This window comes from Dermacentor silvarum, chromosome 10, assembly GCF_013339745.2.
Source record: "Dermacentor silvarum isolate Dsil-2018 chromosome 10, BIME_Dsil_1.4, whole genome shotgun sequence".
Lineage (NCBI taxonomy): Eukaryota > Metazoa > Arthropoda > Arachnida > Ixodida > Ixodidae > Dermacentor > Dermacentor silvarum.
In genome coordinates, this window is record NC_051163.1 from 146,572,044 (window position 1) to 146,583,711 (window position 11,668).

At 44.0% G+C, this 11,668-nt stretch overlaps 2 protein-coding genes across 3 annotated transcripts; both read right to left on the reverse strand.

Moving 5' to 3' along the window:
• Window positions 1-4,210: 4,210 nt before the first annotated feature.
• On the reverse strand, window positions 4,211-9,816 carry LOC119431047 (uncharacterized). 2 transcript variants are annotated; one of them, XM_037698512.2, is made up of 5 exons: window positions 9,499-9,816; window positions 8,818-9,026; window positions 7,852-8,269; window positions 7,009-7,109; window positions 4,211-4,753 (listed from the first exon to the last, which is right to left on the reverse strand). In XM_037698512.2, exons 2-5 carry the CDS (start codon window positions 8,840-8,842, stop codon window positions 4,707-4,709), a joined length of 591 nt encoding a protein of 196 aa, XP_037554440.2. In that variant the 5' UTR covers window positions 8,843-9,026; window positions 9,499-9,816; the 3' UTR covers window positions 4,211-4,706. The 2 variants fall into 2 exon arrangements, with proteins under 2 accessions (XP_037554440.2, XP_049513305.1); XM_049657348.1 differs by lacking the exon at window positions 9,499-9,816 and having other exon boundaries at window positions 8,818-9,063.
• LOC119431893 (uncharacterized) lies at window positions 9,528-11,038 on the reverse strand. The gene is made up of 4 exons (XM_037699334.2): window positions 10,795-11,038; window positions 10,569-10,694; window positions 9,828-9,987; window positions 9,528-9,662 (listed from the first exon to the last, which is right to left on the reverse strand). The coding sequence occupies exons 1-4, from the start codon at window positions 10,998-11,000 to the stop codon at window positions 9,528-9,530; spliced, it is 627 nt and encodes a 208-aa protein (XP_037555262.2). The 5' UTR covers window positions 11,001-11,038.
• Between the last annotated feature and the right edge of the window lie 630 nt (window positions 11,039-11,668).

Sequence of the window (11,668 nt, forward strand, 5' to 3'; positions counted from 1 at the left end):
CAAACAAAGGTAATTCGTACTATTTTCAATGCTCCAGCAGATTCTCATACTGCACCTCTCCTCAAAACACTTAAATTACTCACATGCACTCTCTGTTAGACTTTAGACTGTCCTTAGCCTATCGAAAAATCGTGAAACAAAATCAGTCATACATTACGTCCTTAACGCATTTAATTAGAAATAGAACAGAATACAGCACACGGTCACCTGAACACTGGCATGTAGCACGTCCTCGCACTAATTATGCTTTTCAAATGTCATATCATCGCTTACCACGCTTGTTTAACACACTGATACGCAATAACTTTGATGTCATTTCTTGTCCTGTTTCGCGTTTGTATGAGTTTTTCAGTGATATTTGATCATGAACAATTTTTTTCACCGTTCTTGTTTGCTCATGCATAAAACTGCTATTTTCTGTTTGTAGCGTTTTTCTTATATTGATTTTTTATGGCATAAGTTTAAGCCATCATTGCATTGTATTCAAATGTATTTTTGTTGTCAGTCCTGAATTAGCGCCTGTGCCTGCCGCTGCTGCCCTCAGACTGGGTTTTAAGGCCCGTCAAGTTGCTGCGCGCAACTTTTTCCTTAAATCCCCCATAAATTGTACATTTATGCAAATAAAGGCAAATTAAAATTCAAATGAATGACTTTGCCTAGGTACTACGGCAGAGAACTTTCTTTGCTCGTATTGTATGCGTTTGTCCCTAGGCTAGCCGGCATGTGCGTTTTCGTTTATGGCGCCGTGCACAAATTTTGCTTTTGAGCTCCTAGGATGTTTCTGGTGAGTTTGTTGCGTTTTTCGTTCCAACGGTAACATAGGAAATTGTGCGATAGTCGCGAGGGTATCATTGAACCTGTGAGATCGACGACGAATCGGATAACTTTAACTCCAAAGCACGCCGTGCTCATGTATTGGTTATCAGTGCATACTGCACCGTTCAGGAGATTCGCGTGAACGAAAGCACTTCTACGTGTTGAAACACATTTAGCACCCTGTAGGTGGCTCTGTCTGCGCAAGCGGATACTGCTCTCATTTGTGCCACGGTTCCGCCGCGGTGCCCGGCGCCGACGCAAAGCGGCGGTCGTTGGGGTGCTGCGGATTGCAGCTTAGCAACACCCCAAATAAAGAAATACTGCTCCAGTCAGGTAGACTGCTCCCTCCCTGATAGTGAGATTATACTTGGATCATCCAATCAGTGATGCGTTTATTTAGGAATAGCATCGATCCCTTAACAGCATCCACAGTTGTGCCTACATGTCCGGCAGGTGACAGTGGTCTGCCTTTTCCCTTCCTTCGGCACACCCTTTCTCACACATTGTCCTCAATGAAGAGAGATGCAAAAAAAATGTCACAGTTTCGCCCTAAGGGCGCGTTCACACTGAGACATTCGGCGTCTGGAGCGGCGCGGAACCGAGTTCGGCGGCGGCGAGATCCGCCGGAATAGCCCTTTCCGCGCCGATCGGTCTCGGACCAATTTTTGCGGCAGCTGCCGGCGGATTTCCTCGCCGCGGACCAATCGGAGCGCGAGTAGAATTTCTAAGATGGCGGCCGAGTCGCACGCGCGCGTCATGTCGCAGTCGTCAAAGTCGGTCGCGACGTCGGAAATGCTGATAGAATTGGTCCGCAACTACTCTGTACTTTTCGACAAGCGCCACGTCAAGCACAAGGACAACGTGCTAAAAGATGAGCTGTGGAATAAGATCGGCAGTGAACTTGGATTGAGTGGTAAGTGCGTGTTCTATGATCTTCCTAATTTGGTGCTCATATTGCAAGCTCCAGCTGAGGCTTGCGATGCTGCAGCCTTGCGATAATACAGCCTTGCGCTAGGCTATCAGAAAAGCAGAATTGGTTCTGTAGTCATGCCCATAAAAGATCGCAACACATGTTCCCAAACACGCTGGCGAGCACGTTTGTTTTTGTTTGACGGCCGGCCAGCCCAGTGTAGAAGCAGGTGCTGCATTCTCTGAATGTAAACAGCGCAGCCAGGTGGGACATGGTGGAAAAACCACGCACATCCAGAATGCTATTTCGAACACTGAGCGTGTCCGTTCACTATCCTGCGTGTCCATCAGTTGCGCTGCATGCTCTATGGTGGCGAGGAGCACAATTTGAGAAAGCAACTTGATGTGTAGCGGCGCACTACGAATATACACGTTTTGCAGGCGAGTCATAGGGAAACATGAACATATTGTGCACTATTGCACTGTGTTCCGTTATCTGCCGAAATTTTTTTTTCATTTATTCTGCATGTAAAATACTTTTGAGTGGAAGTGTAATTAGACATTGAACAAGTAGTATTCCACAGCTACATTATTTTATTGGCACTGAATAAATGCAGATATGAAAAGTGCAGCAAATATTATACCAGTACAAGGAAGTATACTATTTCATATAGAAAAGCCTAAATTCATCTCACCTGTAATTATTATAGTATCAGGTCCACTTGCGCATTTCACATTTATTTTTGTTCTCCTTTTTTGCCACTATCCTCTGGAATCTTTTATTCCCATTCCCCATCCCTTTACAGAGTATACATGCCAGTGATTATACACGTGCCGGTAAAAATCCGTTTTTTCTAATAAAGAGTCTCTTTCACCTGTGAATAGCTAACTATATTTTAAACCATGGCTCAGCCTCTGCACGCATGCGTGTATAACTAAATCAAATGTTTGCAGGAATAGCTGCTCAAAACAAATTCAAGAACCTGAAGGACACTTTCAACAAGCAGCGCAATAAAATCAAAGACTCGATGAGAAGCGGAGCAGGTGCAGCTGATGTACCCACCGTGAAATGGGCACACTTCGAGTCAATGATGTCTCTGATGGGTCCAGTCTTGAAAGAACCAATGTGAGCTCAGCATGACTTTTCTTGGTTATCTTTATTACTTCAATTTCAGTGAATTACATGCAAGAAATGAGCAAACTATATACTAACAACCACAAAGAAAAACACACGAACGCATGCATCCTGTATACAAGAAGTGCTCCCTATATTACATATGCACTGTTGGCAAACTAATTCAAAATAAAAATTTATATTGAACGAACTGCAATGTAGGAAAAAAATGAGCAACTAGATACCACAATACAATAGCAGTCCACAAATGGTGCTGCATAGTGTTGACAGAGGTAAACATTGTGACCATGTACAATGAAGAAATGATTATAAATAACCATGCAAACAGTTGATAAATAACATAAATAACCGTTAATCTGAACGCATCTCAATAGTCATGCAGTGACAATTTCAGATCTCCAAAGTAACACGCACTCGATGTGATACCCAAGCTAAATATTTCATAAGTATTTATACGTTGGCAACATCATCAGCTATTACATAACTAAACATAACGCTTAATGAGCAACTGCTCTCATAAACTAGAGATGCACAATAATCACTAAAGCTTAGCAAAGTGCTATGGATCTGATGGATGAGAGATTAGGCATGAAAGGGTTTGGCTAACCTATGGCACGGTGAAGCATAATTAACATGTGTTTATGTCCTCTTTTCAGCATCTGCACAAACATTGACTTCGCGAGTCCTGAACGGTGAGTTGCAAGGGAGCTCTCACAGAGCTTCCAATAAATTTTGGCAGTAAAAAGGTGTGTGTTGACCCTTTAAGGATGGAAATAATATTCAGACAACTTGCAAAAAAGCCACGTTTTCTATGCGTGCAAACAAATCTAATGATCACATAAAGGGACATTATGCAAAAAAGTTTGGTCCGAAGGGCTTACTTGAAAAAATTTTTGTACTGAAGCAAATGGGGGTTTTACTGCTCACCAATGTCACTTCAAATTCACGTGCACTTGAACACTTGAAGCAGATGAGCTCTAACAATCACCACGTTTACTTTTCAGCATGATAACTTGGTCAGCAAGATCTAGCCTGCTATAAAAAAAAACAGTCTAACAAGGGAGGCCTTCACTGCGCACAAGCCAGCTGACGATTGTTGCCCGAGGCCAGTTCATAATCACTCTCACTTGAAGAGGCTAAACTCAGACTCATCACATTTTATTTCGATTTCAGCACTACTTGAAACATGCACTTGCACCACAAAGGATCCCATTTTCAAATATACAGAAAGGAAGAGAACAGAGTCTGCACTCTGAACATTACTCTTAAACATCTTGCACTATGTGACATTAAATAGAAGGAGAAGATGCTCGCGCACCTTCTAGAAGAGGCACAGACCATCATTCAAAGGAGCTAAATCATCTTCAGGCCTGCATGGAAAACAAAGAAGCGCTCGACGAGCTAGTCTCGTCATTTGTCCTTTTTTACAAAGTATGCGCTTGATGAGTTCAGCTCGTTTTCCATCCTTAAAGTGTAAATGAAGTCGTACGTCAAAAGAACCAAAAACTGCACTCAAATTGCACTGAACACAGTGCAGTGTATTGTGGCTTTAGTACATATTTTCGTCACTGCATGGCACATATTGGAAAAATTCCTCTGAAATTATGTTTTTCTCCAGTTCCACGAAGTAATTTTGCACTGCTTGAAAGCAATCACCAGTGGTCATTTGATACAAACGCTATTCAACAAAGCAGTGAGGAAGCTCAAAATTGTTTCGCATGATTGTTTTTGTCAATGACACATAACACAGAACACCAAACGTGGATCGACCAAGTACGAGCACAGAGGGCAGCACGGAGGCTGCAGAGACACCGCAGCTGGAGGATGCCACTTATGACGCAAGTTCTCAGGATGAGCTTTCAGGAGCAGGGGCATCACCACTCCCGGTAACACCTGCAATTATGGAAACAGACAGGTGAGAGCAATCTTTTCAACATGAACCTGAAAGTCCCAGAAATTAAATGTAAATTTTCATTTTATATGTTCAGCTTCAGTCAAATATATATGTGGTGACAGCAATTTATTCTGCAGGTCAGTAGACAGTGCAGAGACTGACCAAGATGCAGTGTTTCATCCTGAAAGGCAAGTAGTTGCAGTAGGATTACTGTGAAAGTTTTGATGCATCCATGCTATTCACACTTTGCAATACAACCTGTTTTTGACACCGTATACTTCAATTTCCTCCTCTGGATGAACAGGCCACGGAAGATCCCTAGGATGTCCGCCAGTGATTCTAAGTAAGATAAGAGCGCACATATTGTGACCATCACATGCCTAAAGTATATACCATGTTTCTTTGCAGCTCTGCACCGCCGGTTTCGCATGTGGACATCGCAACAGAGTGTCTTAGTCAATTGCGCGCTGTCAGGACATCGCAATCTACTAGAGAATGTCACGACCTTCCGTACTTTTTCTGCATGTCGCTTGCACAACAGTTACGTTTACTAAATACTCATCAGCAAATAGATGCAATTACAGCACTGCAACAAGTGATGTATGAGAAAATTAATGAAGCAAAAGATGCCGTGTCAAATAACTGAAAATTAGCTTCCTGGCTCAACTTTCACACATGCAAGAAGTGTCTTAAGACTATCGAACACTATTTACAGTCGAACCTGGTTATACCGAAATGTTGTCTGTGTCAACCATTTTTAACATCCCCTTGGGAATCCATTGCAAAAGTATGGCACTGTACCATACGCATATTGACACGTATACATGTTTATCTTTCACCGGTGGCCGCTTTCCACTGGCTAACAAATGTTAAACGTTATTGCTCGGTGCAGGACGCGCCTGTATCGGAAGTTTCTAGAACGTTATCGATGCTTCTTTTCGTTGCCTGTTTTCACCGACGCTTATGTTATCTGATTGTGTGACCGACGCGAATTGTCTAGAACTTTCTGGAAGACACGCGGGCATCAGGGATTAAACTGGAACCTTCGTTGACTCAGGTATAAAAGCCGACGCGTCGCGCCGCTGATCAGATCTTTGACGACCGCCGACTGTGTTCGCCGCTTTCGTTGTGCTTTGAGTGTAGCTTGCTTTTGTGGGCACAGGTTCGCCCAATAAAGAATCAGTTTCGTCATACACAGTTTTACGCCTGTTTACTTCAGCGTCACTACTACGTGACAATATCGAATACCCATTCACTGTCACACATGGTGGCAGCTTAGCGGCTATGGCATTCAGTAGCGTACCCAGGATCTCTGCCAGGGGGGGGGGGGGGTTGACAGTTTGCCAATACCATCTACATAGCACTAATTTCCATTTCTTCACGGGAAATTGTCAAAAAATGCGCTTTTTGTGAGTGTGTAGACGATTGCGCGTCTTACATCTTAGTTGCAGTACTTAAATGCGCAAGGAAAGAAAAGGGGTTAAACAAAAGAGGGGGGTTAAGTCGGCCTAAGGGGGGGGGGGGTTACAACCCCCGAAACCCCCCCGTTGGTGCGCCACTGATGGCATTGTGCTGTTAAGCACTAGGGCGCCAGTTCGAGTGTTTGTCATGGTGGCTGCAACAAAAACAACCATGTACTTAGATTTAGGTGCGCGTTAAAGAACCCCAGGTGGTCAAAATTAATTTGGAGTCCCCCATTACAATGCGCCTCATTATCATATCCTCCTAAGACCCCTTGTACAATACATTGCAACTCTTTTTCGCAATTCACTGGGAAGTGATTACGCAAAATATTCACTCTGGGTATAAAGTACGGTGCATATGTAGCTATATTTTATATATTTTCATGAAGTGAGCATGCAGAAGAGTGTCCCAGACATGCGGAGTTTTCAAATATGTTTTAGATAGAGTTAGACTTTGAATTATCAATATATTGAGATATTTCCCGATACCCTTAAATTTGGATATATCCGGGTTCGACTGTACTTTAGCAAAAACAGATAATCAAAAGGGCAGGTGATGTGTTTTGTTTGCAGGTGTCATATCCCTCAGCTGGCGCGAGTTTTCTCATGTAGGAACAATTTTAAGTTAGCGCCCCCCCCCCCCCAAAGACGGAGCATCTATTTTTCTAAGAGCATGGCTGAACGCCTTTCGGAGAGACAAGCTTTGTATGTACATTCAGCACGTTTGAGCTGCCATGAACCAGTACGAGATGTAAATACACCCTGACTGTGACAATAAACCTTTTACTCACCACTGCACAGTGTTCTGTCCTTGATCATGTACTCTTGCCAAGGGATCTTGCCATCAGTGACGAAGTACTTGGCAAGGAGGTCTCGCACTCTGTAGGCCGCTCTAGGAAAAAATTTCACACAACTGTAAATATGCAGGAGTAAAATCAAGAAAGTGCCCTGCGCACAGGAATGAGTTTGCATGCTTTCTGTCAAGTTTTTTTTTACCTTGCTTCTCTGACCTAATAGTGAGAGAAGAATCACTCGTTCAGAAGAAAATCACTCGTTCGTTCGTTTGCAGAACGAATGAAAATCCCCTATTTGGTTTTCAATATTCAATAGTTTGCCTTTGTGAAAATAATGCTATTGATATCAAGCCTTGCAGCAAAGTACTAAGTGTGCACTTGGAATTGTACCACCACTAACTAGTCTGTACACCTCTACGAGAAGCGCGTCTTCTTAGTAGCCATTGCAAGGAACTTGCAGCCAGGACAATAGAGACAGCGAAAATTGCTATTGAGTTGCAACACGTTTGCAGTGATTACAAGACACACTGTGTTGTGGTGTGATGTGGCATTGTTGATTGGAATGAGACTGCCACTTCGTATGTCTGCTGATGCACTCATAAAAACTTACAATTCACAGTTCTTATAGGCAGATTCTATTTAATACAATTATCGTATCAACATTTCAACAGACCCCCACTTACACACGTGCCACAAGAGCCATTGTTATTGGCCTTTGTATTGCTAATCCTTAACAAGGGATGAATGTAACTTACATAACTTTTGACAAATGCTAACAGGTGTTATATACGTTTAAGGACACTTTAATGCAATAAACGTACCACATTAAAACTTCATTACCTGGTTGAGTGACAGCCTGTGCTACGCAGTGATGGCAGTGCAGTGTTGCTGCTATCCTCGGCCCTCCAGCTGCCTTCAGTGATGTTTCCTTGCCAGTCTAGGTGGTCAGCTGTTCCAGGAGGGCAGTATGCAGACCGGGAAGTGGGGGACTCCTTGAGCAGGAAGTTGTGCAGAACGACACAAGCAGAGATAATTCTTCTCACGTTGTCGTCCTTAGCTTTGAACGGGCGGCGCAGGATGCGCCACTTTTGTGCCATTATGCCGAAGGCATTCTCTATGACCCGACGGGCTCTGCTCAGACGGTAGTTAAATATCCTTTTGCTGTGGGGCTCAGCGAAGTGGCTCGTCAATGCAGAATCGCCTTGGTCACCATGTAACTGCTCCTCCTCCGTGCTAGCAGCCAAAAATGGGTGAAGACCTGCACGACAAGTTATGCACATTTTTAGCCGCAAAGACTTTTCCTGTAACAGCTGTGACAAGATAATGTGCAAGAGCAGTATGTACATCATGCCTTGCTTCTGTAACATTGTCTTGCTAGTGTATCAAGAAAATGCTTTCTCGGGAAAGAAACGAAGAAGCACACTTCCAAACAAAAGTTTACATATATGTCAACAAAGCGATTCAGGCACCTATAACGAAAAAATTATGATTATGCTAGCAACCGCCAAGTACGTTGTAAATTTCTAGACCAATATGCGCCCGGCTAGTGTAATCCATGTCCACGGGGCAATGCCGTTCTAGCAGGACAAATATGTTGACGAAATTGCATCTTCAAGAACTATGTGATCATCTGATTCAGATAACTCAATGCCCCATTTGACGAATTACCTTCAATAAGCACTAACCCAATAACAATGTGTTCTGAGCAGTTAATTTTTCTGTGAATTCGGTCATTAAACAGCTTTAAATAAGTAACATTAAAACAATGCAGCCCAGTAGGCAAAGAAATGTAAAGGTTACACTTGCTTTTCCGGGGATATGGCCGCATCATGTAGGTCTTTAAGGGAAACGCTTCATCTCCCACCAAGTAGAAGGGAATATTGCCAACGTTGCCAAGCGGTGCATCGGGGGGAAATCCTTGCTTGTTTGAAAGAATGGCCTCTTGTAGCCTACTTCGGCTGAACACTCCACCATCTGAGTCACTCCCGTGGTGTCCTATTTCTACGTACAGAAATCTGAAGATAACAAGAACATTTCTCTGTAAACACTCCACCTACCTGTTAGGTTGACTACATAGTAGTGGCTTACAAAAAAAAATCCATATTAACAAGCATCAAGGATGCAACTTCACAGCCTACATTACAGTAAGCTGTCCTTTTATATCAAAACACTTTACACATTTGCAGTAATTCAACATACGAAGACCCCCCCCCCTTACTACCTTTTACTGAAATAATTAACATTTCTGGGGTTTTATGTGCCAAAAGCACAATATGATTACAAGGTATGCCATAATGGAGGACTCCGGATTAATGTTGACCTAGCTGGGGCTTTTTAACATACATCTAAATATAAGTAAATGCCTTTTACTGAAGAACAGTTATCAGTACACTGTTAATTAGTACCTCAGACTGAACATAATTGTACTGCATGCTGCTGACCATGATTAATGTTAGCACCAGTAATGCATCGATTATGAGCATGTACCTGTAGCAGGCGTCGCTGATAGCAAGCAGTTATTTACTGAAACAGTTTTTGTAGTTGTAGTCCTCACTTTCTGATTTTGAGGGGCATTCGATGGCAACATGTTTTTCATCGATTGCGCCCACACAGTGGGGCATGTTCCACCGTTCCTCGAAGTCGCTTGCAATCTGAAAGATGAGCATACATGAGATGAGAATTAATGCATATCGCTGTCTTGTGAGCAATAGGCACATTGATGAAAATGACCATTGCAGAGATGACATATAAGTTATATACGTGCAATCACAATAAAAATAGATGTATCAAAAATGTGTGTATTACATGGTGTTTACCTGTAGCCACTCATCTGCACTTGATGGACAGGCAACATATAAAGGTCCAAGGACGTCCCACAGCACCTGGCACACCGACGACACAATGCCACATGCTGTCGAGCGTCCATTTAGGAAACTAAAACAAGATGAGCGGAGAGTTTCCCCTGCAGCCAAGAACCTGTACAAAATAAATACATAAACAAATTCAGAGAGTGTGCACATTTCCGTAGGGGTGCAAGATTAACTAAATGGGAAAATATGCACACTTAAAGGAAGTCGATAACAACTTTACAAGGATGTTGCATTGCAGTTGTCTGGCATATTATGTGGCTAGACATAGGTAGCATGTTGCTCAAAACCAATGAAAGCAAAGGAGCATATATGAGTATGTAATGCATGACAAATAGGCCCAGTTTCTCAACGCTACAAACAATAGAAACATAGCGACATAACATTCGTCCTCTGGTGCTATAAAGCAACAATAGAGGTTCCTATGCTAAAGAAACACTGCTTCGGAGAAGCGTACTTTTAACATTACCTGCTCAACTTAAACGACAGGTATGACATTACCTGTCACCCTTAAAAGCCATTCACTGCGCTAGACAAATTTTCGTTAATTAACGCATTTCCAAGAAGACACGGCGGTAGGGTCACTGATACCACGGGAAAAATCTGAAATGAACGCTTTTTATGTTTCGTTTCACAGAGAACACGAGACGTCCTCGACAGTGACATGCACGTATGTTTTGGACATCTTACCTGACAGTTTGCGCAAGCCGGTGCTCGGGGCTGATTGCTTTCCGGAAATTAGTGTCTTTCTTCCGAATGTGGGGTCCGACAAGCTGCACGAGCGTGTCGAAAGTACGTGGAGGCATCCTTAGGTACCTACGAATACAAAATACATTACGTACAGCCAACACCACATCGAGGTATCCGATTTTCCGTAATTTATTGTTGTCACGAGTAACAATACATCTCAACTTACTCTCGGTAGTACTCCACGTCGCGATCTCGCAGAAGGGGTAGTAGTTTGGTGGCGTGACCAAGCTTTTCGCGCTCTTGCAAAGCAGGACGAACCCACCACCGCCGCTGGCGTCGTCTCTTCTGCGAATGCTTCTCCGCGTCGTGCATCGCCAGAAAAGTGCTTGCCAACAAGCCTAGCAGTACTGCCTCTTCTTGCTCAGTGTTCATTGTCGTTGCTTGCAGCGACGAGGCGCAAAATAAACAACGCGAACCATACGCGAGCGGAGATAACTGCGCAGTTTCGAGGCTGCGGGCACATCCGGTATATCCCGCGCTTGTTTGGAGGTTAGCGCTTTACACCGCAGATGGCGCTGTATCGCGTTCCGGCGCGGAGGGCAAGCAGTGTGAACGGCGCGAATTTCGGCGGCAGGAGAATTCCGTTGCTGTAGACGCCGGATTCCCCAGTGTGAACGTGCCCTAAGGGCGAAGCAATGAATGCGATAGCAACACAGCAATGTCATACGAAGTAAGGTGAGCGGCTTTGGTAGCAACAACACGCAGAACTGTTGTCGACGCCATCGGCGTTTTGCCCGCGTTAGCTCAAAATGCGTGCGGCGTTGGTGACTGTTGCTGGAGCCTCTGATATAAATAGGCACTTGGTGCAGCAGCTAAACGTCGGCTCCCTTCCCTCCCCCTCCCCCACGGACTCTCGCGCGTCTGAAGAAGGCGCGTTTGCTCTACATATATGGTCATTGTAAAGGAGAAAAGAGACGCCTACTTCTGCAGCCCTGAAGCGAGCACGGCGCAGAACGCGCGTTTGTTCTCCGCCGTGCGTTCACTCCCCGTGAAAGACGCGCCCCTCGCGCCCTTTCACTCGCACATACAGCGTTCGGCGC

What these genes read in the sequence shown, in the direction of transcription:
- LOC119431893 (XM_037699334.2), bottom strand. Translation starts at nt 11,000, where the DNA reads ATGAACACTGAGCAAGAAGAGGCAGTACTGCTAGGCTTGTTGGCAAGC. An exon ending in GACGTGGAGTACTACCGAGA is followed by an intron (nt 10,695 to 10,794) that starts GTAAGTTGAGAT and finishes TTGTATTCGTAG; the next exon opens with GTACCTAAGGATGCCTCCAC. An exon ending in CGGCTTGCGCAAACTGTCAG is followed by an intron (nt 9,988 to 10,568) that starts GTAAGATGTCCA and finishes TATTTTGTACAG; the next exon opens with GTTCTTGGCTGCAGGGGAAA.
- LOC119431047 (XM_037698512.2), bottom strand. Translation starts at nt 8,842, where the DNA reads ATGATGCGGCCATATCCCCGGAAAA. An exon ending in GCGGCCATATCCCCGGAAAA is followed by an intron (nt 8,270 to 8,817) that starts GCAAGTGTAACC and finishes CTTGTCGTGCAG; the next exon opens with GTCTTCACCCATTTTTGGCT. An exon ending in ACAGGCTGTCACTCAACCAG is followed by an intron (nt 7,110 to 7,851) that starts GTAATGAAGTTT and finishes ATTTTTTCCTAG; the next exon opens with AGCGGCCTACAGAGTGCGAG.